This window comes from Dysidea avara, chromosome 12 (genome assembly GCF_963678975.1).
Source record: "Dysidea avara chromosome 12, odDysAvar1.4, whole genome shotgun sequence".
In the NCBI taxonomy this organism is placed as follows: domain Eukaryota; kingdom Metazoa; phylum Porifera; class Demospongiae; order Dictyoceratida; family Dysideidae; genus Dysidea; species Dysidea avara.
The window spans coordinates 10,526,458-10,549,554 of record NC_089283.1 but is presented as its reverse complement, the minus strand read 5'-3'; the positions used below and the strand labels follow the sequence as shown (position 1 = coordinate 10,549,554).

General features: G+C 39.4%; 2 protein-coding genes across 3 annotated transcripts in view; one reads left to right on the top strand and one right to left on the bottom strand.

Annotated features, from left to right (window-relative positions):
* The window catches only part of LOC136240548 (uncharacterized), a 48,096-nt gene extending 31,910 nt beyond the window's left edge, over positions 1-16,186 (bottom strand). For both annotated transcript variants that reach the window (XM_066031541.1, XM_066031542.1), the window contains exons 1-2: positions 15,956-16,186; positions 11,520-11,722 (exon numbers count right to left, since the gene is read on the bottom strand). In XM_066031541.1, coding sequence (XP_065887613.1) covers positions 11,520-11,718 — 199 coding nt within the window. In that variant the 5' untranslated portion in view covers positions 11,719-11,722; positions 15,956-16,186. The remainder of the gene's footprint in view (positions 1-11,519; positions 11,723-15,955) is intronic.
* Positions 16,187-17,311: 1,125 nt separating this feature from the next.
* On the top strand, positions 17,312-22,719 carry LOC136239828 (uncharacterized). The gene is made up of 3 exons (XM_066030578.1): positions 17,312-17,356; positions 17,422-21,426; positions 21,538-22,719. The coding sequence occupies exons 1-3, from the start codon at positions 17,312-17,314 to the stop codon at positions 22,717-22,719; spliced, it is 5,232 nt and encodes a 1,743-aa protein (XP_065886650.1).
* The last annotated feature ends 378 nt before the right edge of the window (positions 22,720-23,097 follow it).

Below are 23,097 nucleotides of genomic sequence, written 5' to 3'. Positions count from 1 at the left end.
CACTCTGTTGAGAGTTCAGCTAGAAGAAGTCACCTTGTAGAGAGTTAAGCTGCAAATAAATCACCCTGTAGAGAATTCAGCTACAAACAAATCACCCTGTAGAAAGATCAGATAGAAGAAGTTACCTTGTAGAGAGTTCAGCTACAAAGAAACCACCATGTAGAGAGTTCAGCTGCAAACAAATCACCTGTAGAGAGTTCAGCTAGAAACAAGTCACCCTGTAGAGAGATCAGCTAAAAACAAGTCACCCTGTAGAGAGTTCAGCTAGAAGAAGTCACATTGTAGAGAGTTCAGCTACAAAGAAACTACCACGTAGAGAGTTCAGCTGCAAACAAATCATCCTGTAGAGAGTTCAGCTAGAAGAAGTCACCTTTTAGAGAGTTCAGCTACAAAGCAACCACCATGTAAAGAGTTCAGCTGCAAAAAACTCAATCACCTTGTAGAAAGATCGGCTAGAAGAAGTTACCTTGTAGAGAGTTCAGCTACAAAGAAACCACCATGTAGAGAGTTCAGCTGCAAACAAATCACCTATAGAGAGTTCAGCTATAAACAAGTCACCCTGTAGAGAGTTCAGCTAGAAGAAGTCACATTGTAGAGAGTTCAGCTACAATGAAACTCCCATGTAGAGAGTTCAGCTGCAAACAAATCACCCTGTAGAGAACTCAGCTACAAACAAATATGCAGTGTAAAAAGATCAGCTAGAAGAAGTTACCTTGTAGAGAGTTCAGCTATAACGAAACCACCATGTAGAGAGTTCAGCTACAAACAAATCACCTGTAGAGAGTTCAGCTAGAAACAAGTCACCCTGTAGAGAGATCAGCTAGAAACAAGTCACCTTGTAGAGAGTTCAGCTAGAAGAAGTCACGTTGTAGAGAGTTCAGCTACAAAGAAACCACCATTTAGAGAGTTCAGCTGCAAACAAATCACCCAGTAGAAAGTTCAGCTATGAACAGATCACCCTGTTGAGAGTTCAGTTAGAAACAAGGAATCCTGTAGAGAGATCACCTAGAAGTATCGCCTTGTAGAGAGTTCAGCTACAAACAAATCACCTGTAGAGAGTTCAGCTACAAACAAATCACCCTGTAGAGAGATCAGCTAGAAGAAGTCACCTTGTAGAGAGTTCAGCTATAAAGAAACCACCATGTAGAGAATTCAGCTGCAAACAAACACCCTGTAGAGAACTCAGCTACAAACAAATTGCCCTGTAGAAAGATCAGCTAGAAGAAGTTACCTTGTAGGGATTTCAGCTACAAACAGATCACCCTGTAGAGAGTTCAGCTACAAAGAAACCATTCTGTAAAGAACTCAGCTGCAAACAAATCACTTGTACAGAATTCAGCTACAAACAAATCACCCCATAGAGAGATCAGCTAGAAGAAATTACCTTGTAGATAGATCAGCTACAAACAAATCACCCTGTAGAAAGATCAGTTAGAAGAAGTTACCTTGGAGAAAGTTCAGCTACAAAGAAACAATTTTGTAAAGAGCTCAGCTGTAAACAAATCACCTGTACAGAATTCAACTACGAACAAATCACCCTGTAGAGAGATCAGCTATAAGAAGTTACCTTGTAGATAGTTCAGCTACAAACAAATCTCCCTGTAGAGAGATTAGCTAGAAGAAATTACCTTGTAGAGAGTTCAGCTACAAAGAAACCACCATGTAGAGAATTGAGCTGCAAAGAAATCACCCTTTAGAAAATTCTGCCAGAAACAAATTGCCCTGTAGAAAGATCAGTTAGAAGAAGTTACCTTTTAGAGAGTTCAGCTACAAAGAAACCATTCTGTAAAGAGCTCAGCTGCAAACAAATCACCTATACAGAATTCAGCTACAAACACATCACCCTGTAGAGAGATCAGCTAGAAGAAGTTACCTTGTAGATCGTTCAGCTACAAACAATTCACCCTGTAGAGAGAGCAATTAGAAGAAGTCACCTTGTAGAGTGTTCAGTTACAAAGAAACTACCATGGAGATTTCTGTAATCAATATAATATTATGTGACCGGATTTGCGAAAAGGGGTCTTCCACACACATCCAATTCCGTAAACGTTGGAGACCATACCTCAGTGTTCAAGTAACATATTAACCTGAAAATGTCACCACTTATTCAGCTATAGTGGTGCTCACCACTGTCCAAACTTCAAGGCAATAGCTCTTTCCAATCTGAAGTTATCAATTGTCAAAGTTGGCAAATTGGATGTGTGTGGAAGACCCCTTTTTGCAAATCCGGTCACATATGTATTATACAGTATATATAATTTGTACATTTACTGATAAAATATTTAAAGTACATCTACTTCATCTTTTCTTAGGTTAAAAAAGTCCCAAAGCTGGCCATAGGCCGGCTTTGGGGTATACAAATGCAAAAAGAAATGAAATCTAATCCAAAACAGCCAAGCTGTAAAAAAAGTGTGCGGCCCTCAGAAAGGCTATGGTGAAAAAAGATGTGAAATCCAAGGTGGCGGCCAAGAAATGGCTGTGATGGTAGGTTAATGGTAAAAATTTTAATAACGACAACTCAGGTGAATTTTGTGCCCAGACCAAGTGGCACCAAATTCACCTGAATTGTTGTTATTAAAATTTTTACCATTAACCTACCATCACAGCCATTTCTTGGCCGCCACCTTGGATTTCACATCTTTTTTCACCATAGCCTTTCTGAGGGCCGCACACTTTTTTTACAGCTTGGCTCAGCTGTTTTGGATTAGATCCTATTAACAGCAGACTATGAAAGAAAAATCAATGTAGTTCCTATCTAGAAATTGGAACATATACTATGTAAGTAACCAAAATTTTATTGTTGGTTGTCGTCGTTTTCCCAATGGCTTCAATACATTTTATGAAAACATTTAATGTTAACTGCATTCCTAGATGCTTATACTAAACTCCACTATTTACTACCACACCATACTCAACACAAAACTAAAATACTCAGAGCAGTCAAATACTATAATGTGTTAATCATTTACCGTATAATAATTACACAAGTACACGAAAAAATTTGGAATTTTCAACTAGAGTAGAGACGACAGTACATTGATAAAAAGTACTGAAGCAAGTGCATAGGGGTAGTGAACAATACTAAAATACAGTTAAATAATAAGACGTGTTATATCCCTACTGTGCATTTCCATTATGGCATCTTAAGCACAGTAGGGATATAACACGTCTTATTATTTAACTGTATTTTAGTACTGTTCACTACCCCTATGCACTTGTTTCAGTACTTTTTATCAATCCTACTCTAGCTGAAAATTCCAAATTTTTTCGTGTACTTGTTTGTTAACTTTTTTGTAAATAATTTTATTATAGCTGGTGATCCCACGCACACCGCATCTGAAAAGGCACCGCGTGCCCCAGCTATATCAATTATTGTGTGAAAAGTGAAGTTACCATTACACTTTGTTGTCAGCTATGTTCAACCCGTTACACAGCATTTTAATCAAGAACTTGTTGAAAGCATTTCGGGTCAATCTGAAAGCTTGTTTGGGTTTAGTTTTACCTCACCAATATTGCCTCATCGTTGTAAGGGAAAATTGAGGCTGATGTTTGGGTGATATTATTTTGTGGGCCACGCCTACTCCTTTGTGGTCCCTACTATACAGTTACTATCGTACTGTATGATAAGCCCTACTCTACCTTTTACACATTCGTTAGCTATAACTTTGTTAACAATGATGTTACCAAATAAGCTATGCTTTTTTTGTACCTGTCATAGGTTAACTATACAGTACACATTGATCATTGTAGTGGGAATATGGTGGAACACAATAAGTAATTGTTGCACATAAGGACGATGCTGCTGGAGCGACTGACAACTGACAAGGAATTGTGACAAAACATAATATGCAGGGTTTCTATGAGATTATGCATTTAATACATTATTATTCATGCATTGAATTAGAAGTTTTGTATATGCATTTTACACTTAATAGTGTTAACAGCTTTAGATAATTATTTGACTACTCCAATCATGTATGTATATGGTTTTGCTGACTTGTGTAGACAATAGTAAACACATGCAAGGATACATAAAGAAGTGTTAATACTGTAATAGCGAAGAATGTGTTAGTCGCAAAGAAATGCATTCAGAAATGCAAGCAGTTAAACCTAGCTGCTAAACAACAAACATACTAATACTAAACAAGATGTCTTACGCGTGTATCTTGTCGACGACGTACGATAGATCCTGTATAAACCAAACGTCAAATCACAAACGTATTCTAAAAGTTTGGTGCGATAACACGTGCATTCACAATGATTATGGAAGCCCTATTGATATGGAAGCCCTACTGATGAGCAATGGCCATAATAAAGAAGGATCAAAGGAAAATCAGTAAGCAATAGCGCATACATTGTAGGATATTTAAAATACTAAGTTTCATCTCCATGAAATTCGAAGCATTTCCGCCAAAGAAGTAAGGCTGTAGCTGTAGCCAATTTTCCACTACGCTTGACTGAACGCATCAGGCAGGCAGGCAGGCAGGCAGGCAGGCAGGCAGGCAGGCAGGCAGGCAGGCAGGCAGGCAGGCAGGCAGGCAGGCAGGCAGGCAGGCAGGCAGGCAGGCAGGCAGGCAGGCAGGCAGGCAGGCAGGCAGGCAGGCAGGCAGGCAGGCAGGCAGGCAGGCAGGCAGGCAGGCAGGCAGGCAGGCAGGCAGTGAGGCAGTAGAAAATTCGTAAAAATAATTTTTTTTTCAAAATTTCGTATTACCTAACCAAAAATGCTTCTGGTCGTTCTGAAGGCATGTTTGGGCTTGGTTATACCTGACCAATACTGTCAAGTGGCCGTGAAGGGTTTGCAAAGATAATTTTGGCTTGATTTATCTTCGTAGACCATGCCCACATCTTCGTCGTCCCTACCATACAGTACTATTGTACTGTATGATATTGAAATGACACTACAGTAAATTGAAATCAAGACACACGGTAGTATGTCATGTGGCCCAAGAAGCCAGCACGCCACACCATGTATAATGAATGATAGTTGAAAGAAAATGTGATTTTCACACATATGTGACTGGATCTGTGAAAACCGGACATAATAGCACAATTATCAAATTCTTTATCAGGCCATCATTATTAAATTCCTTGTTTCCCGTCACCGCCCGCATCAATTTTTTGATAGCCGCACCAATTTTATTTGATTAGAGATCACGTGAGTGCACTATTTCATGACAGAAGGAGGCAAAGAGTGACCAAGTTTTAAGGTAAATGCATTAGCTGTGCATATAAACATAGCAGAAGCGTGGAAGTCCCTCCACTCTTGTTCAACAGGGTGCATGAGTGGCAGCCTTCAAGATCAAGATACTCTAACAGAGGAGTCAGAGACTGAAATAACAAGAGAAAAGTGCACCTCCCGCCTGCAGAAGTTTTTGTTCAATTGGGTGACGGGAAACAAGCAATATAATGATGGCCTTATTAAATATTTACAATCTAATTATCCAAGTGCTCTGGCCAAGTTTTTAGCCTTGTATGCCAACAACTTTTGGAGTTATAACCCTATAAAATAGCAACAGCAGAAAGATCGATTTGTACAGTAAGTATTGGGAAAATAAACTACATTCACTAACAAAAACCGCTATAACTTACACATGTAATCCAGTACAGAGTTGCAACTTGTACCATCATGTTCACTATGAATAAGGAAGTCCATTTGTATGTAAGTTTTTTTCTTCTATCACCTTTCTTCATTACATAAAGAGACAAAATCAGTGAAGAAAGATTGATCACGTACAATCGCTTCGACATGATGTAAAAAATTTCCATAACTCACATATCCTTTAGTCTACTGCTATGAAACAAAAGATTTTCAAAACTCCCCTTGAGTAGGCGAATAAGATGATATCCAGGTTTTAATCATAATACCCTTTCTCCAAAGCATTTAAAAATTTGACAATTTTTTTTCATTTACGTAATTATTTTCCCCATCACAATCAAATAGCCTAAACTGAAAATTTAGGCTTGCACCATTATGTTGGGTTTTCACAGATCCAGTCGCATTGTTGCTCTGTGATCTGCCATTATCTGATTGAAACCAAATTGGTTACAGAAGTGCCTTCCAGGTAGGGAAGTATACATACCAAAGTTAAGAAATCCCTTAACCATTTCCAAGATATGAGCGGCCAAAGTTTCATTTTAATTTCGTTTTTCCTCTCCTTCATTTTGTACACTTTGCAAAATCCACCATAAAACACAAATGTGTACTCCAATCAGGCTGAAATTTGGCTCACTTAAAGGGCTCAATAAAGCCAATCTCAGTACCAAGTTTGGTGGGAACCCGATGAAGATTCAGGACCTATGACTGATTATTCATGTAAAATAAGAACAAATTTTAGTCACGCCCACAGGGCAAACCCCTTGAAGGGATGACTTGAAAATTGCTATACACAAATAAATGGAGGAAATGTTGTAGGAATTCCTTTGCGTGGTTTGAAATGAATCGAGATAAAGAGTACACAAAACCTAACCTGTGTTATAATTACACGATTGAGTTTAGTGAATAAAAAAAGCCAATAGTCATGTATAACAGACAAACTGCTTAGAAGAGTGAGCTGAATACTAGCATGTAGATGGAATAATCATCATAGAAATACCTTGCAGTAGTGTAGAAGAATCATGCAGTACAGTAGTACTGTATATTAGGGATCATGGCTTTTCTGGCCAAAAGTATCTTTTCTGGCCAAAAGTATCACCCTAAAACCAGCCTCACAATACTTTCATAGCACCTTGGCAGTATTGGTTAGGTATAACCAAGCCCAAAAGAGCTTTCAGTACAATCTGAAATGCTTCCAAAAAGTTCAAATTTAAAAAAAAAATTATTTAGTCGAATTTTCTGACTGACTGACTGATTGACTAATGTTTTCAGTCGACAATGGCTAAAGCTATGTACTTGATTCTTTCACTGTTTGACATCACTTTGTCCAGAGCTGTGCCTTTTGGCATACTGCAGTATGTACAATGCACACATCACAGACTTACCTTTGTCCTTCTTTGTGTCCCATCTCTTTTCACTGACAACTCAATATGTTGATTCGTGGTAGCTAGCATGATGGCTTCCTTATGGAAATTGTCTGCATTTTCCATGGTGACTACATAGGCATTTCTACTGTTTTTTGCATATAATGCTGTGGAATGGGCTTAAAGTAGCCGAAAGCAAAGCGTGATGGCCACTCAGTTACGAGTCATAAATTGATAGTTTTAGCATACGAATTGTATGTATTTTTCACGGTGACTCGATTGATTGCAGAGGCACTTCTATTGTTCTTCATTTGTAGGCTGTGTAATAGGCTGAACATACAGTAGCGGTCAAAAAAAAGTTCCCGTTGCGTTCGCCAAGTGTTTTAAAAAATGCAACACAATTGCTCCACTTAGAGAAGGCTTCCAAGAACGCAAATGGAACACAAGCAATCCTAGTTCCTAACAAGCAGGTGGCTGTACAATTTCAAACTATTTTATAAAGGCTTACAATTTTAACAGTGGTGACACAAGCAAGAGCTGCCGATTCATTAGCTACCGATTCATTCCAAATGCTTCACTAGCAAAAAGGAGTATGCGGTGGTAAAAACCTCCGTCAAACTACAACAGCACAATGTAGGCTAAGCCATTGATAATAACAGCTGTTGTCTATACGATTTAATTAATAGTCAAAGATTATTATAATTACTGTTATATCTTAGCTGTAATCTCCCTAATGGCAAGCGAATGGTGTTTACAAACAAAAATTATGCCTAGCATGTACTCTATCTGATGGCTACTATAGTTTATATAGCTGTTTCTAACCCATGTGTGTCTACTTTTTATCCAGCTAGACAACCAACATTTACTTTGCCAGCAGTAGTGAGGGAAGAGGAACTCAAAGAGGAGTTACAGCCAACTGGCTAACCTACCAGCCAGAGACGAAACTCTTCATTCTTATGTAGCTAGAAATATTCATTTAATGTTCTGCATTATACTAACATCAGTAAGAGGCAACTAGTTATATGTAGCCGAGTAGTGGCTTTCCCAACTGACACTTCACAAAACAAATAACTGTTACCATTTAAACCCCCATGGTCACACCCATTTAGTGATTAAGCAGCTTGGGCTCGGATTTACGCTCTCACAGCCATAGGTTAGCTTAATCAGTTTGTATTTTGTGTAACTCATGGCAGCTTATATGGATATATCCTCATTGACGACTAACTCAGCTGCTTTGTAGACTTTTTGAGCCCAGTCACAGCCAGTTAGCAAATGAATCGCTTATTAAACTTTCAATAAATATGCTATGCAAATTATTTCATAATGTTTGTGTGTGTGCTTGTGGTAGTTTTCAGTCCAGTTCCTACTCGGTAGACTTTCCTGGCTGGTCACCGTAGGCGCTTTCGATAGAATCTAAATTATAGAAATGTACAAATACAAAAGATAGCTATATGATCACTAACCTGACTGTCATGCTGCTGAATCCTGTGTCTCGTCCATTTATTACCAGCCTTCCTTCAATACTCTGTAAACTGGTAAGCCTAAAAATGCACGAAAACCAGAAAGCAGATAGAAGGCAACGAGGAATGCTAACGCAACGCTAGGGCTGCACTGATTCTAGTATCGGTATCGGTATCGGGCCGATACTGCTGTTTTCATGGAGTATCGGAATCGGCCATTATATTGTTGCAGATACCGATTCTTATCACGTGCTAGAATAAAATAACGTTCGTTTGTACTTGCTTATTTTACTAGCACAGTGGATGCCTAAAGCATCAAGTATAACACTAATAGCTAACTACCAGTAAAATTACTGATCTATGTTGAAATCTATGTGTGAAAACGCTTTACTGAGAAAAAGATCGATATACTCTAATAGAACAGTCAATAACTCTAATAGAGCAATCAGGTAGAAGTGGCTGTTTCAGTATTAGAATATTAATTTTGTGTTTTTGTAGACCATTATGATATTATCTACGCTTCTCCAGAAGAATACTGGAATATCCACTGGTATGCATTTCAGTGACTTCTTTCTTTGTGAATCTTGATTGGCTACTTCATTATAAACATGAACCATACTGAAAACGTATACAAGAATACCATGAAATGCACTATATAATAAATGTGTGCACTATGAAGTAGCTACTTTAAGGGTACTTGGTATCGGTACTTGTACTTGCAGATACTTCCCAGCTGAGCACTTGGTAATTGAAGTATCGGTAAAAAGTGGAATCGGTGCAGCCCTACACAACGCATAGCGAATGCAACGCAACCGCAATGCAAACGCAGAGCAACCCAACAGAAACACAACGGGAACTTTTCATTGACCGCTATTGTAGCTGAAAGCAAAATGGCTGTGATGGTAGGTAAATAGCAAAAATTTTAATAACAGGTGAATTTTTACTCAGCAGCACAATTGTTTTGTTTTAAAATTTTTGCCATTTGAATTTCACCATGGATTTTTGGGGGTCACAACCTTTTACACCCACACTCATTTTACAGCTTGGCTGTTTTGGATTAGATTTTACGCACTTTTTTTCTCAAAGAGGGTGGTTTTATGTGATCTAGAAGATTTAAATGGTCAATGCTATATTTAATATCTTGGAGGTGTGTGATCTGAATTTTGGAATTCCTTTCTCTACTTTTTTTGTGAAAACATCATTGTACAGCTTTTTTCATCATAGTTACAATGCTATCACTTGAAGAAGTGTTCTTCAGCAAAAATCACCTACTTTTTGTTGTATGACACACACTTGTTTATTACATACCTACAACAGTTTCCCTCCGCCCTATACCATATATGGCACACCAATATGTATTACTAAGACGAAAAAGTACATGGAATATCCTTATGATATGAACAGATATTCAAAATATGAAAATTCAATCATGAGACCGTATCCTCATTGTATACAATTAGATATTACACAATTTTGTTTACTATTAAAGCTTGCCAAAGCTAAATCTTGTGTAAAATTTCTAAAACTTAGTTATCTTTCTGTTGTTCATCATGGCTGTTGTGCTGAAACATTAATTTAATTGTTTCATTTTATCCAAATACCTAATACCGCATAGTTATTTTCAAACCAGAAGTTTTTATAGGAACAGTAAAATCTGAATTTCGAAGATTTTAATTTCGAAGAATGCATATTTCGAAGTACAGGTGGATTTCAAGCAAAAATAAATTTGTGTCACAAATTACAAAAATACATAGAGTCTACATGTGCTTGCCTTACTGATGGAATTAGGATGCAATAACCTCCACTTTTGCACACTGGAAAGAAGACTGAGTTATAAGTGGAATAGTTAACAGCCACTGGCAATTTGGTACAGCAGCAGCAGACAGCAGTGATTCCCAACAATGGCCATTAAGGATAGTTTAGTGGCTGTTGATGCAGTAATGATACTGTTCAACTTTTATTAATAATGCTGAGCTTAAACTTACAACTAGTATTTTTTTAAAAAAAGTTAATTTAACAATGAAATAGGGATCTATGCAATAAAAAGTAGTGAAACAAGAGATGAATGATGGTATTACAGCATAGCTTGGTGGGAAAGTCTCTACATTTGGCATTGAGCAAAATTATAGCTAATGTGCCAAAGTAGGGACTTTCCCATTGAGCTAAACTGTAATACCATTATTCATCTCTTGTTTCATTACTTTTCATTGCATAGATCCCTACTTCATTTAAATTAGCAATTTTTTAAAACACTAGTTTGTTTAGTTTTTTGCTGTAGCACAGCTAGTTACAGTGTAATTAACTTGTGAGCTAGCTATTAAGTTCCTGTACAGCTTATTAAAGTACGTACTGTGCCAAAATTGGAAGTACACAGATAGGCCTGTAGTAACGTGCATAGCTTACCTTTGATTGTAGTAGCAGTGGCGATCAGATCTATGACCTGTCTCAGTACGATGGTCCGCGTTCTATTCACCCGGGCCGGAAGGAACAGACCCTTTCAGTTGTCTGGAGCTTAGTTTCAACTAACAGGAAAAACTAATACAATTTCCACTCAAGTAATATCCAATCACTTGCTGATCTCACCGTCAGGTGATTTTTGTGGCGTGACATCTCTAGGATGATTTTTAAAGGCAGCATTTTAGGCGGTGTGTGTTACTTTTGATGCAATCCCTACTAAACAGTACTACCGTACTGTTTGATACAGGAGCAAATATGCGTTGTCGGCGATCACGTGGAAGCACACTATTTTTACTTGTAGGAAATTATTTTTGAAGAACAACAGGACTTAGGAATTTATTTTTGAAGAGAAAGGCCTCTTCGAAACATCCAAAAATAAAAACCCTTAGAAAATAACCAGCTATACGGTACTTTGTTAGAATACTATTATATGTAACAAGAACATTGAGAATGCATAAAATTTTAATTTGAAAAGGATAATTAATAGGATATTGATAAATTGATTTTACTGCTTATTTGTATATTTATATAATCACTTTGCTAAATTTAGCATTCTTTGTTTGGGCATTATTGTCTAGTATAGAATGCCAGAGGTTTCAAGAATTAAACACGCACAATTATACTTGTACAGGAAATGACTCTTACTTGGATATGTTTGTCCTCCAGAGTAGGAAGCGCCAATACTAGACACATTTACAACATATGGAACTGGACCAGTCGCTTGGTTTGCTAAGTGTCGAGGTAAGAAGTCACTGCAAGTTGAACTTGGTGCTCCTCTGGGGCGTGCCTCAGTGTGAATGACACACACAGTGATTACTGTCATCAGCAAAACAATACTCTTCATTTCTCTAAATTGATCAAATGATAGTAAAATAGTTTGTGATAACCGTAAATGTGTGTGCAACTAATCTCACATAGCCATATACACAAAATAAAATATAGCTATTACATTACTACAAGCAATTGCAGTTACATGTATATATACAAGAATAAGGAAAAATTAGGAATTAAAGAAAAAAAAAGTTGCAAACAAGGGAATAGCTAAAAAGTGAAACAAGGAAGGTTGCCTATACCTGCACATTACATTCTTCAAGTCTCCAGTTCCAGTTTGTTGGGTTAGGTTAATCCAAAGGGCTGTAGCACATGTTGCTGTCAGACCTTCAGTGCTGGCCAATGCAAAGCTTTAATAATAATAACGTACTGGCTATTGAACCGACAGTAAAAAAAAGTGCAGCATCCAGGATTTGAATACCATCAGTGTGATGGTTCTGTGTACCAGTCGCGCTACCGCTGCTAGCTCCCCAACTCCCTTTCTTTTCTATATTACAAATGTGACCTAAGAAGTACGCTAAGAAGAATGTAACCTAAAAGAAGAAACCCTTAATACTATGAATACATGGGGCAACTATTAGATGCATACCCTAATCGTAGAGTGTGCTTGATACTCAAGTAGATGGATGACTGTCAGTTAATTTGTGTCATCCGTGAAAAACCTTTCAGTTCAGTAGCCCCTTCCATTATTTTTTGATTTAAAAAAGCTGACTGGTTTCCAGAAACCAGTGAAACCCCTTTAGTACCCAGTGGCGTAGCCAGGAAAAAAATTTTACCGAGGCAAAGTTGAGAGGGTCTGCTTCTGACTCAACTGATTCACAAAAACTTTCAAGTATCGGTGGTACAGCATTTGCAAGTTGACTCTCTGGTTGGATGGAAGAAACTGTTTCAGAGTATTTTTCTACATGTCATAAGTAATGCTCTGCTATGCTTCAATTATTACTCAACACAAAAAACTGACTTACTCCACCGAAGATATTTTGCATGGTCAGGTCATTGATGGACTGCAATGCATGGAGGCCATCTACTTTTATTGATCTCAGTGATGTGATATTTTGTAGCTATCTCTTTCATGTGGTACTCAACTACATGTGCTAAGCACGTCAAGCTAGGGAGTATGGGAACATGCTCCTTCAAGGAAAATTTTGAAAATACATGCTTTGAAATGGCACATGGAGGCTGTATTTGTAACTGCTAATGCATGATATGAAACGATCAATTAGCTCAATGCAATACCATGCAGTTGTCTCACTGGAACTCAGTTTGAAAAGTACAATTAACATATAAGATTTAGACCAAGCACTGTAACGAGAGCAGTGGCTGTAATCTGTACTGAATGCTCTATTAGAGTATATTACGATGACTGCTCTATTAGAGTATCTCGATCTTTTCATGCAAAAAGTGGTCCAGCCAATGCTGGACCGTGTCACCGTGGGCTCTGGCCCTGCTTACTACAGCCATAGACTCTATTATGTGTGGTAGTAATGCTGTCTAGTAGTAACATTTGAGTAGAAAACTCAGGGTGTCAAAACTCAGGCCTGCTCAGCCTGAATTATTGAGAATTTTTTACCGAGGCAGCTGCCTCAGTTGCCTCAATGGTAGCTACGCCACTGGTACCGTACCTGCCATACACCATACTATTGATTTTAAGCCTCAGTACTACTGGCAGCTGGTTTTATGAGCCATCTTTTCTGTGTAATGTGGCAGGCTTGAATAATGATTTCTGGCCTTGGTAAGGACCTGACTTGATGAGAATCAGTGGTGCACTATTAACAGCTTAGCCAAATGATTTCTGTGTTTATTCTGCTACAAATTAACCACTATACAGAGATACCCTGTAACTTCATATCTGGAGTTTAATCGTGATGTCCCTCCATTTTGCAATCCATCTCATGTATCTCTTGCCCACCCCACCCCTTTTGACTTTCTTGTGAGATTTTCTACCTTAGTTAGTGGGTACAAATATAAGCGGCTATTATGCAAGTGCCGGAAATACTTTGAAAGGCAATGCATTGATGCAGAGATCTCTGGTATAAGCATGTTCACTATCCTTGGAAAGTTAATTGTATGACTTGAATTCTTTTACTTGAACTGCTGTCCAGCTAAACTGAACCACTGAACTGCCATCTCAATTAATACTGATGAACAATTTGATAGGTTTGGCCACTCCAACTGTTTCCTTCCACTGTACATGTCCTGTCAGTACTACAATATTCCATTGTTCTGTATTATTCCATTTTCTTGTATACTATACAGACTCAGTAAAATCGATCCTTCAGGGATGTCACCTCGTGTGTCAGTGTGCTATAAAATCAACACTATTTTAATTTTGTGTCGAGTTGTGTTAACTATTAAAGCACAAGCTTGAGCAAGCTTTTATGCAGTTAGCTATGGCTGGGAGCAGACAAATAATGCTGCCAATCTCACAATAGAATAGTGGAAATGGACCTCCCCACCCGCATACAAATAGGTATGCCTGCATGGGGGGAAGGATGGGAAACAGAATCTATTTGGAGTTCCCTTTTCCAAAATCCAGTCATGTTTGTAAATTTATGGGATCTAGCCAATGTTCAGTGACCTGATTAGACAGGTTTCAATTAGTCGGATGGTGGGGAAATAGCTATATCATACATAACTAGATTACGGTACATATCAAAACTTTGCAAGATATTCTGCATTTCCGAATAGGCTAAGTCTGTTTCATATAAAATAACACTGTCTTCTAAACAAGGCACCATAATTTCCGCGTACTATGGTTGACAGACATGAGGTTTGGTTTATCAGATACCTCGATGAAAGGCGATTTGATCCATGTGTAAGTTCTTCATGTAGTAACAAACGAGAAGCTAAAATGGAGCCTTTTACCACGAAACTTACGTGTTCAGAATGCCCGTAAAAACACGTTTTTCAACATATCTCTGTAAACCAACCTGTTTAACAATTTGTACGGTCGAAGTCTTATTAAGCATCCTTCACTGCATAGAATGATACCAAATTTGGTTGAGGCCGGATAACAGCTTGTAAATTGGGATTTTCCTGCAGAAATAATTAAATTTTCCAATAGGCTAATGTACGGAGCGCCTGTCATCATCAGCAGTAAACAACTGTCGCTATGGCAACATATACCCGTTTGTATGGTCAGCATTGGGTAGAGAAATTTAAGGGCTTTCTTTCATTGTATGGTGTGCTGTAGAGATTTTGTGAGTTAAAGGTAAAAATTAGTACTTTTGTATGTAGTGCAAAATACATTGAACAATGAATAACAAGGAATGATTAAATTATTTAAACCAGGCGCGCCCACAGCCGGCCAAAGGCCGGCTGTGGGCGCGCCTGGTTTACTGAAATTGTTTTCGTAAAAGTGTGTGTGTGTACCTATCTACCTATCTATGTTTGTCCGTACACACCCACGAGAACAAAATCGTTTAATAACGGTAAAAGCAGCTTTTACGTAAGAAGTAAAAGTGAAATGAAGTCTGTATTAAACTTCTGCACAGGTAAACTTTGCTCTGAGGTGGTTTCTTTTCGGCGGACTGAAATACGGGTGTGGTGGGTGACTTTCCTCAGACTACCTTCCCCTTGAGGTTTTCAGGCATTTAGCAACTGAAAAACAACGGTGCAGGCCTCGTACACTACCAGGAATAGCCTATCGCTTCCAGTTGAAAGGGGGCGTATCCCTTACGTACGCGAACAAAAATGAAGAGTAGCTTTGAGGCTTTGTCGAGAGAATTTGTGGGAAAAAACACATTAGTCACACTATAAAACAGTTTAGAAGATAGTTCTGTGTGTAATATGGTAAAAACGGTTTGTTTAACAAACGCTTCCTTAGCAGTGCATAGCAACGTAATTGAACGAATTACGAATATTTCATGAATTACAAAATATGAGAATTAGCTAATAATTTTATTGCACAACCCAAAACTACCCTATTGTAAAGCAGTAATACATAGTTGGTTAATTCATAGTAGCATATACTGTCTATAGTTAATTCCAGATGAGTTAGCTAGCTGCATGACACCTGGTTTTTAGAAGTAGCATAACATCAACTTGTTTTTTATGATGAGCCTGTTTTATCAAGCTGAGGTTTCAAAAAAGATATTAAACTGATATTAGATTTATCTATTGCATAATTCTTAAATTTTAAGGGGTGTTTTGAGAACTTTTAATGTTAATTAGCACCTGAAAATGCTTGATTTGACAATTTCCATACATAACTAATAATGTAATTATATGTTTTGATATATGATACGCACCTTTTATACTACGGAAGCGGATAGCTACTGACTAGCCCGAGCTAGTGACTCTGGTCTCCACAGAAAGCGTTGGAAATCACTTAGTCAGAACCCCGGTCAGAACACACACTCAGCAAAATCCAGATTCTTTTTTGTCGTCTGACTCGAGGCCTGTGCTCTCCAAAGTTCAGCAAAGTCACTTCGTGTGTTGAGTTCCTCTGTTGTCTCGCCAAAACCAAAAGCCGTTTAAGTGCCAGCCCAGAAACCACATGTGGCTATTGCATCATAACTACGCATACTTGTAGTATCCGTGTTAAGCGGACATGTTTTGCGCCAGAGAACACGAGGAAGAATAGCATGTTTTTTCGCTTCAGAATTGTCACTGAAGTGTTAGCAAATGATTGTCTGATGGATCAACAGTTACACTAACATGAATTAATCTAAAAGTAAGTGTTATTTAAGGCAACAAGTGTGAACGCACTTTTCGCTTGTAGGCGACTTGCGTTTGTGCCTTGTTTTCTCGAGTGACAGGGTATGCTGGTAGTAGTAACCATTAGGGAAAGCACATTAGCATACCGTAAATCATCCCGTAATCTATATCACGTGATTAGTCTAGTCTTCCTGGCCACGAGGTAATGATGAAATGCCTCGCGGAATACAGTACGAATGTTCATACGACTGGTTAGTCTTTTATTTAGTCTATAGATTAGAATGGTAGTGAAGGAACACTTTCCTGAGCCTGTTTCGTCTCGAGGTTAGAGAACTGACTAGCTTTAATGTCACATCGGGTAGTAAAAGTTAGGTTAGGGTTAGGGTAAGAGTTAGGCAATCTTTATAATCTGTTAGGTTAGGGTTAGGGTAAGAGTTAGGCAATCATTTATAATCTGCTAGGTTAGGGTTAGGGTAAGAGTTAGGCAATCATTTATCATCTGCTAGGTTAGGGTTAGGGTAAGAGTTAGGCAATCTTTATAATCTGTTAGGTTAGGGTTAGGGTAAGAGTTAGGCACTCATTTATAATCTGCTAGGTTAGGGTTAGGGTAAGAGTTAGGCAATCTGCTAGGTAGGGTTAGGGTAAGAGTGTTAGACTTTTATAGCTAGAATTAGTAAACATTATACATGTAGTCACAGTAGTGAAGCAGTAGTGCATGAGGCTTGAAATCAAGTGGTCGAAGGTTCGATTCCCGCTGTAGTTCACTTTTTTTCGCTAGAGACTTTTCAGTTTTTTTCTAAGTTCAGTACAGTCTGAAAACGTTTTCAAGACGTTGTTTATAGATACCCACCATTGATTTCAGCTAGGAGGGGTATAAAAACAATGCACTGAAATTCACACTTGATGTAGCCTTGGAGCTGCAAGTCCGGAGTGAATGCACCCGGACGATGACATATCACACAACGTGGGCTTGTGTGACATCATCAGGTCACGTGAGGTTTAATTTCACGGAGTGCTAATGTGCTCTCCCTAACGCCTAGTGTGTGAGACTTCACAGATCGAACAGGAAATAACTGAAGCTGAAGTCGTCTCTGCTAAGATACTTGCGTGTAAACAGCGCATTTCGGAAGCCACCAAACGACCCAATGAAATTCATCCACCATCTGCCAGTCTGTCTGTCGGCTCTCCTCCAGTCCTTAATAAACCAAAGCTTCCTAAATTAACATTACCTAGATTTCGAGGCGATCTGACATCATGGGCCACATTCTGGGACCTTTTCCAATCCACTGTACACAGCAATGCAGGGATGTCCAAGATTGACAAGTTCAGCTACTTGAAGTCATTGTTGGAAGGGGCTGCTGCAAGAACTATCCAGGGGCTTACACTATCAGATGCAAACTATGATGCAGCCATAACATTGTTGGAAGAACGTTTTGGAAGATCTAAGGAAATCATTGCTGCCCATATGGATGAATTACTCAAGATACCAGGCTGTACTGTGGATCGTCCCTCTGCACTTCGTTCAGTTTATAACAAGATCATTGTTCATGTACGTGGTCTGGAGACTCTTGAGGTAACATCTGACCAATATGGAAGTATACTCACTCCAGTCATCATGTCAAAATTTCCACCTGATGTTCGCCTCAGAATAGCACGAGAAAGTGAAGGGAAGGTGTGGAATATTGTTAATGTGCTAAAGATAATCAAACAAGAAGTAGAAGCTAGAGAAGCAAGTGAGAACACACATGTCAATCCTCCCAAGTCTACCAATCAGTCCGGTCGTCCACCAAGTAGCCATAACTCCACTGGAAGCTCATTAGTGATAAATGGGAGCAATGTCAGCTGTGTTTACTGCCATCATAATCATTTTTCGGCTTCTTGTACTAAGGTTGTTGAGCTGAATGAGAGAAGAGATATCTTGAAGAGAAGTGGGCGCTGCTTTAACTGCTTGCGCAGCAACCATAAGTCTAAGGACTGTGACAGCTCCAAAAACTGTAGATATTGTCATCGTCGACACCATCAGTCAATTTGCGAACAATGTCCTACAATCAAACGTGAACCTGTGACATCAGACAGAGGGATTCCTTCTCAACAGAATGCTGATCAGCAGGTTTCTGTTAGCAACTTTGCTAGCCAGGTTGATGGGAAACGAATTGTACTGTTGCAAACTGCACACGTTGAAGCCATTGGAGATCAAGCTGCCGTACCAGTTAGAGTATTACTAGACAATGGAAGTCAACTGTCCTACATCACCACTTCGGTAAAGACCAGACTAAACCTTAAACCCATTCAACAAGAAAGACTGTCCCTGAATACCTTTGGGAGTAATTCCTTTACTACAAGAGGCTGCGATGTAGTCAGACTGGCCTTGCAGAAACCTGGACACAGTGAGAGGTTAGAAATAACTGCACGTACTTCACCTGTTATTTGCTCAAACTTGCCTGTGCTGGTTAATGTCAGTAAGTATATCCATCTGCAGGGACTTGATTTAGCTGATAGTAGTAGCAACCACCAAGGTGACATTGACGTGTTAATTGGATCAGACTATTACGGGCAGATTGTAACTGGTGATGTTGTCAGTGGCGAATCTGGACCCGTTGCCATGAATAGTATCTTCGGTTGGCTCGTGTCAGGACCTATCAATGACTCCAGTGTTGTCAATTCAAAATATTCCTCAAATTTAGCTATTATTGGAGATCAACACACAGTGAATAAGCACAATGACCAGCTTACAGGAATGCTGAGACAGTTCTTGGATACTGAAACCATTGGAATTAGAGATGTACCTGAGGGGGAGGAATCTACTACCTTCATTCCAGATATTAAATTTGAGAGAACCAGGTATGAAGTGAAGCTACCCTGGAAGGAAGAGTGTTCAGGTGATAATATTCCAACCCATTTTAACCTATGTTTTAACCGTTTGAAGTATCTGCAGCAGAAGCTACTGAAAAGGCCCAGTATCTTGAAGGAGTACAGTAAGATCATCAAGGAACAACAGGATCGAGGAATTATTGAAGCCATTCCCAACCTTACTAGTGGTGAGAGAAATTGTGAAACCCATTCGCCAGTTCATTATCTTCCACATCATGCTGTTATTCGCCAAGACAAGGAGACCACCAAGGTCCGTATTGTGTATGATGGGTCTGCAAAATCGGCTGATGATCCCTTATCCTTGAATGACTGCTTGCAGACTGGTCCAAATTTGATCCCTAAGCTGTTTGATATTCTTCTCAAGTTCCGTTGGAATCCCATTGCAATCACAGCAGACATCGAAAAGGCTTTCTTGATGATTTCCATTCACCCTAGTGACCGAGACACAATACGATTTTTATGGCTTGACGACCCTGCTAACTTGAACAGTGAGCTGATTCATTTCAGATTTACTCGACTCGTATTTGGATTACGTCCATCGCCAGCCATCTTGGGCTCTGTGATCTCTCACCATTTGAGCAAGTATCGTCAACTATACCCTGATGTGGTTGGCACAATAGAGAGCTCACTGTATGTTGATGATTTGATAGCTGGTGCAGCTAATGTTCAAGATGCATACAACCTTTATGTGAAGGCCAAGTCAATAATGGCAGAGGGTAACTTTAATTTGAGGAAGTGGAATTCAAACTCTCCACTGCTTGTTGATCAAATAAGAAAGGCAGAACAACATCCCGAGATAGTGCCCAAGAAAGCCACTGACCTCAAGATAGATGAGTCTAGTGCTAAAGTTTTCGCTACATCCGATAATTCTTGTATTGAATCTGGACTGACGAAGTTGCTTGGAATTACTTGGAACAGTGAAGAAGATGTGTTTGTGTTTTGTTCCACTGAATTAGTCACTTTTGTACAACAGCTCCCAACTACGAAACGTTCCTTACTAAAAACTTCAGCCAAGATATTTGATCCCTTGGGCTTTCTGAGTCCATTTGTTATTAAGCTAAAGATTCTATTTCAAGTTTTATATGTTGAAGGGTCAGATTGGGATGAGCCATTGAAGGGTAATGCCCTAGACCAGTGGAATCAATTTACCAATGAGTTTGCAATGCTTAGAATACCTAGATGTTATTTTTTGTATGGGTCAGATCCTGTTCATGTTCAAGTACATGGTTTCAGTGATGCTTCTGAACATGCCTTTGCTGCTGTTGTGTATATAAGATCCAAGTATTCTGATGGTAGAGTTATAACAAGATTGATTGCTTCCAAGACAAGAGTGGCTCCCGTTAAAAGACAGTCTATTCCTCGACTAGAATTACTTGGAGCATTAATACTGGCAAGGCTCACTGAAACTATTTTGACATCTTTGGGTAAAGATATTGAAGCAGTTTACTGGTCAGATTCAATGCCTGCTCTTTGCTGGATCAGAAATGAAAGACCATGGAAGCAGTATATTGCTCGCAGAGTCAGTGAAATTCATCGTCTAACATCCAAACAAAATTGGAGACATTGCCCTGGCCCTCTGAACCCTGCTGATATGCCCTCTCGGGGATTGAATGGACAGAAGCTCTTGCAAAGCACTTCATGGTGGGAAGGACCGGCTTTTCTACAGCTACCAGCAGATTCTTGGCCTGATGAGAATACTGCAGAAGATGATATTGTATGTAAGGAACTGGCAAAGAATCCACCACAACCAACACATGCTTTAGCTGTCCCCAGCACTGCAGTTCCACAACTTGAGGAAGTTATAGATTGTAACCGATTCGGTAACTTTAATCGTCTTATTCGTGTAACAGCATATGTTTATAGATTTGTGAATTCCCTTAGGAAAAGAGGTGCCAGTCATCATTCCACTGTTCAGTTATGTCCAGATGAGCTGTGTAAGGCTGAGACATATTGGGTGAGTCATGTTCAGTCACAGAAGTTTCCCAAGGAGTTGCAGTATTTAGAGAAGAAGAGTGGTCAAGCTGCTCCAGCTTATGTGAAACAGTTTGGAACCTACCTGGATGATAGCCACCTTATAAGATGCCGAGGAAGAATCAACAACGCTAACATTGCATTCACTCAGAAGAATCCAATATTGTTGCCAGCCAAGCATCGTTTTGTTGATCTCCTGATCAAGAACTTTCATGAAAGGGTAAAGCATAATGGAGTCAATGACACACTTGTCGCACTTAGAGAGAATTATTGGATAATACGTGGTAGGCAAGCAGTCAAATGAATTGTTAGGGCCTGTGTTATATGCAAGAAGTTTGAAGGCTCACCTTATTCAACACCCGTAAGTCCTGATTTACCTGCTTGTCGTGTGTCAGCTGATCCACCATTCACTCATGTTGGGCTGGACTTTGCTGGTCCACTGTATATTAAGGCAGGTAGAACCTCAGCAGAAGAAAGTACCCAGAAGGTATACATTTGCCTCTTTACTTGTGCCAGTACAAGGGCAATACACTTAGAGCTTACTGAAGGGCTTAATGCTGAGACATTTCTTTTAGCATTTCGACGCTTCTCTAGTAGAAGAGGGTTGCCTGCCACATTAGTTTCTGACAATGCTCGAACATTCAAGTCTGCTTCCAAGGAAATCCGTAGTATTACTTGCTCCCGTGAAGTATTCTGCTATTTGACAAACCAACGAACAGCTTGGCATTTTATAGTAGCTAAGGCCCCATGGTGGGGTGGATTTTGGGAGCGTATGGTACGAAGTGTCAAGAGATGTTTACGAAAGATCATTGGTAGAAGCTCACTTGGATCAGTAGAGCTACACACATTGTTAGTCGAGATAGAATCTGTCATCAATTGCCGACCACTGACATTTGTTTATGATGACCAAGAAGGAGTTAGTTTTGCTTTGACACCTTCTCACCTGATTTATGGTTGTAGAATCACTAATGCTCCTAATGCCACACATTTTGAGATTATGAGTACTCATGTATCCCTGAACCGGAGAGTGCAGCATCACAGACGACTGTTGGAGCAGTTCACCAAGAGTTGGCAACGAGACTATCTCTTGAGCCTCAGGGAACATACAACCAACAAGCAGCGTTCCACAGGACAGAGTGTGAAGGTGGGTGATGTTGTATTACTGTCTGACGAAGGGTCAAAACGAGCATTCTGGAAGCTTACCTTAGTCAATGAACTGTTACCAGGAGAAGATGGACACGTTCGGGCTGCCGTGATTAGAGTGGCAAATGAACAAGGACCTGCCAGACTACTAAAGAGAAGTGTTCGTCATTTGATACCAATAGAGGCATCCACTGATGATGAAGCTAGCCCACATGATCACTCCAGTAATGAGACTGACCAACCAGAACCGGAAGCACCTCAGGAAGTCATCCATCCAGTCACTCCACAGAGTTCATCACTACGACCCAGACGTCAGGCAGCTGTTGAAGGTGAAGCCTTACGAAGGAGTTGGACCATGAGTAGTGTTTGATCAGGGATCAAACCCTGGGGGAGTGTTACAACTTGAACTAGAATTATGTAATGTATTTTTTGGCCATTTTGATATGATGTAATGCACGTGATGCAATATTGTTGTAAGTTTCCTTTTGATTGTTAGAGATTAGTAGAAATTGTATTAAAGTTAGCAGCTTGTTTCTGTGGCTCGTGTCAATTCGACCGTATCTCCGCAATAGTGGATGAGAAACAAGTAATCAAGATAGCCTGGCCTAATCTCAGCTGTCCAGGTAACTCTCCCATTGTCCTTGACTATCTTAGTTATTAAGAACTGGTTGTGACACTATATATACCAATCCCTAAATGAACATCATCGATCATGACCCTGTGAAGCCCCTCAACCAACAAAAAAGGA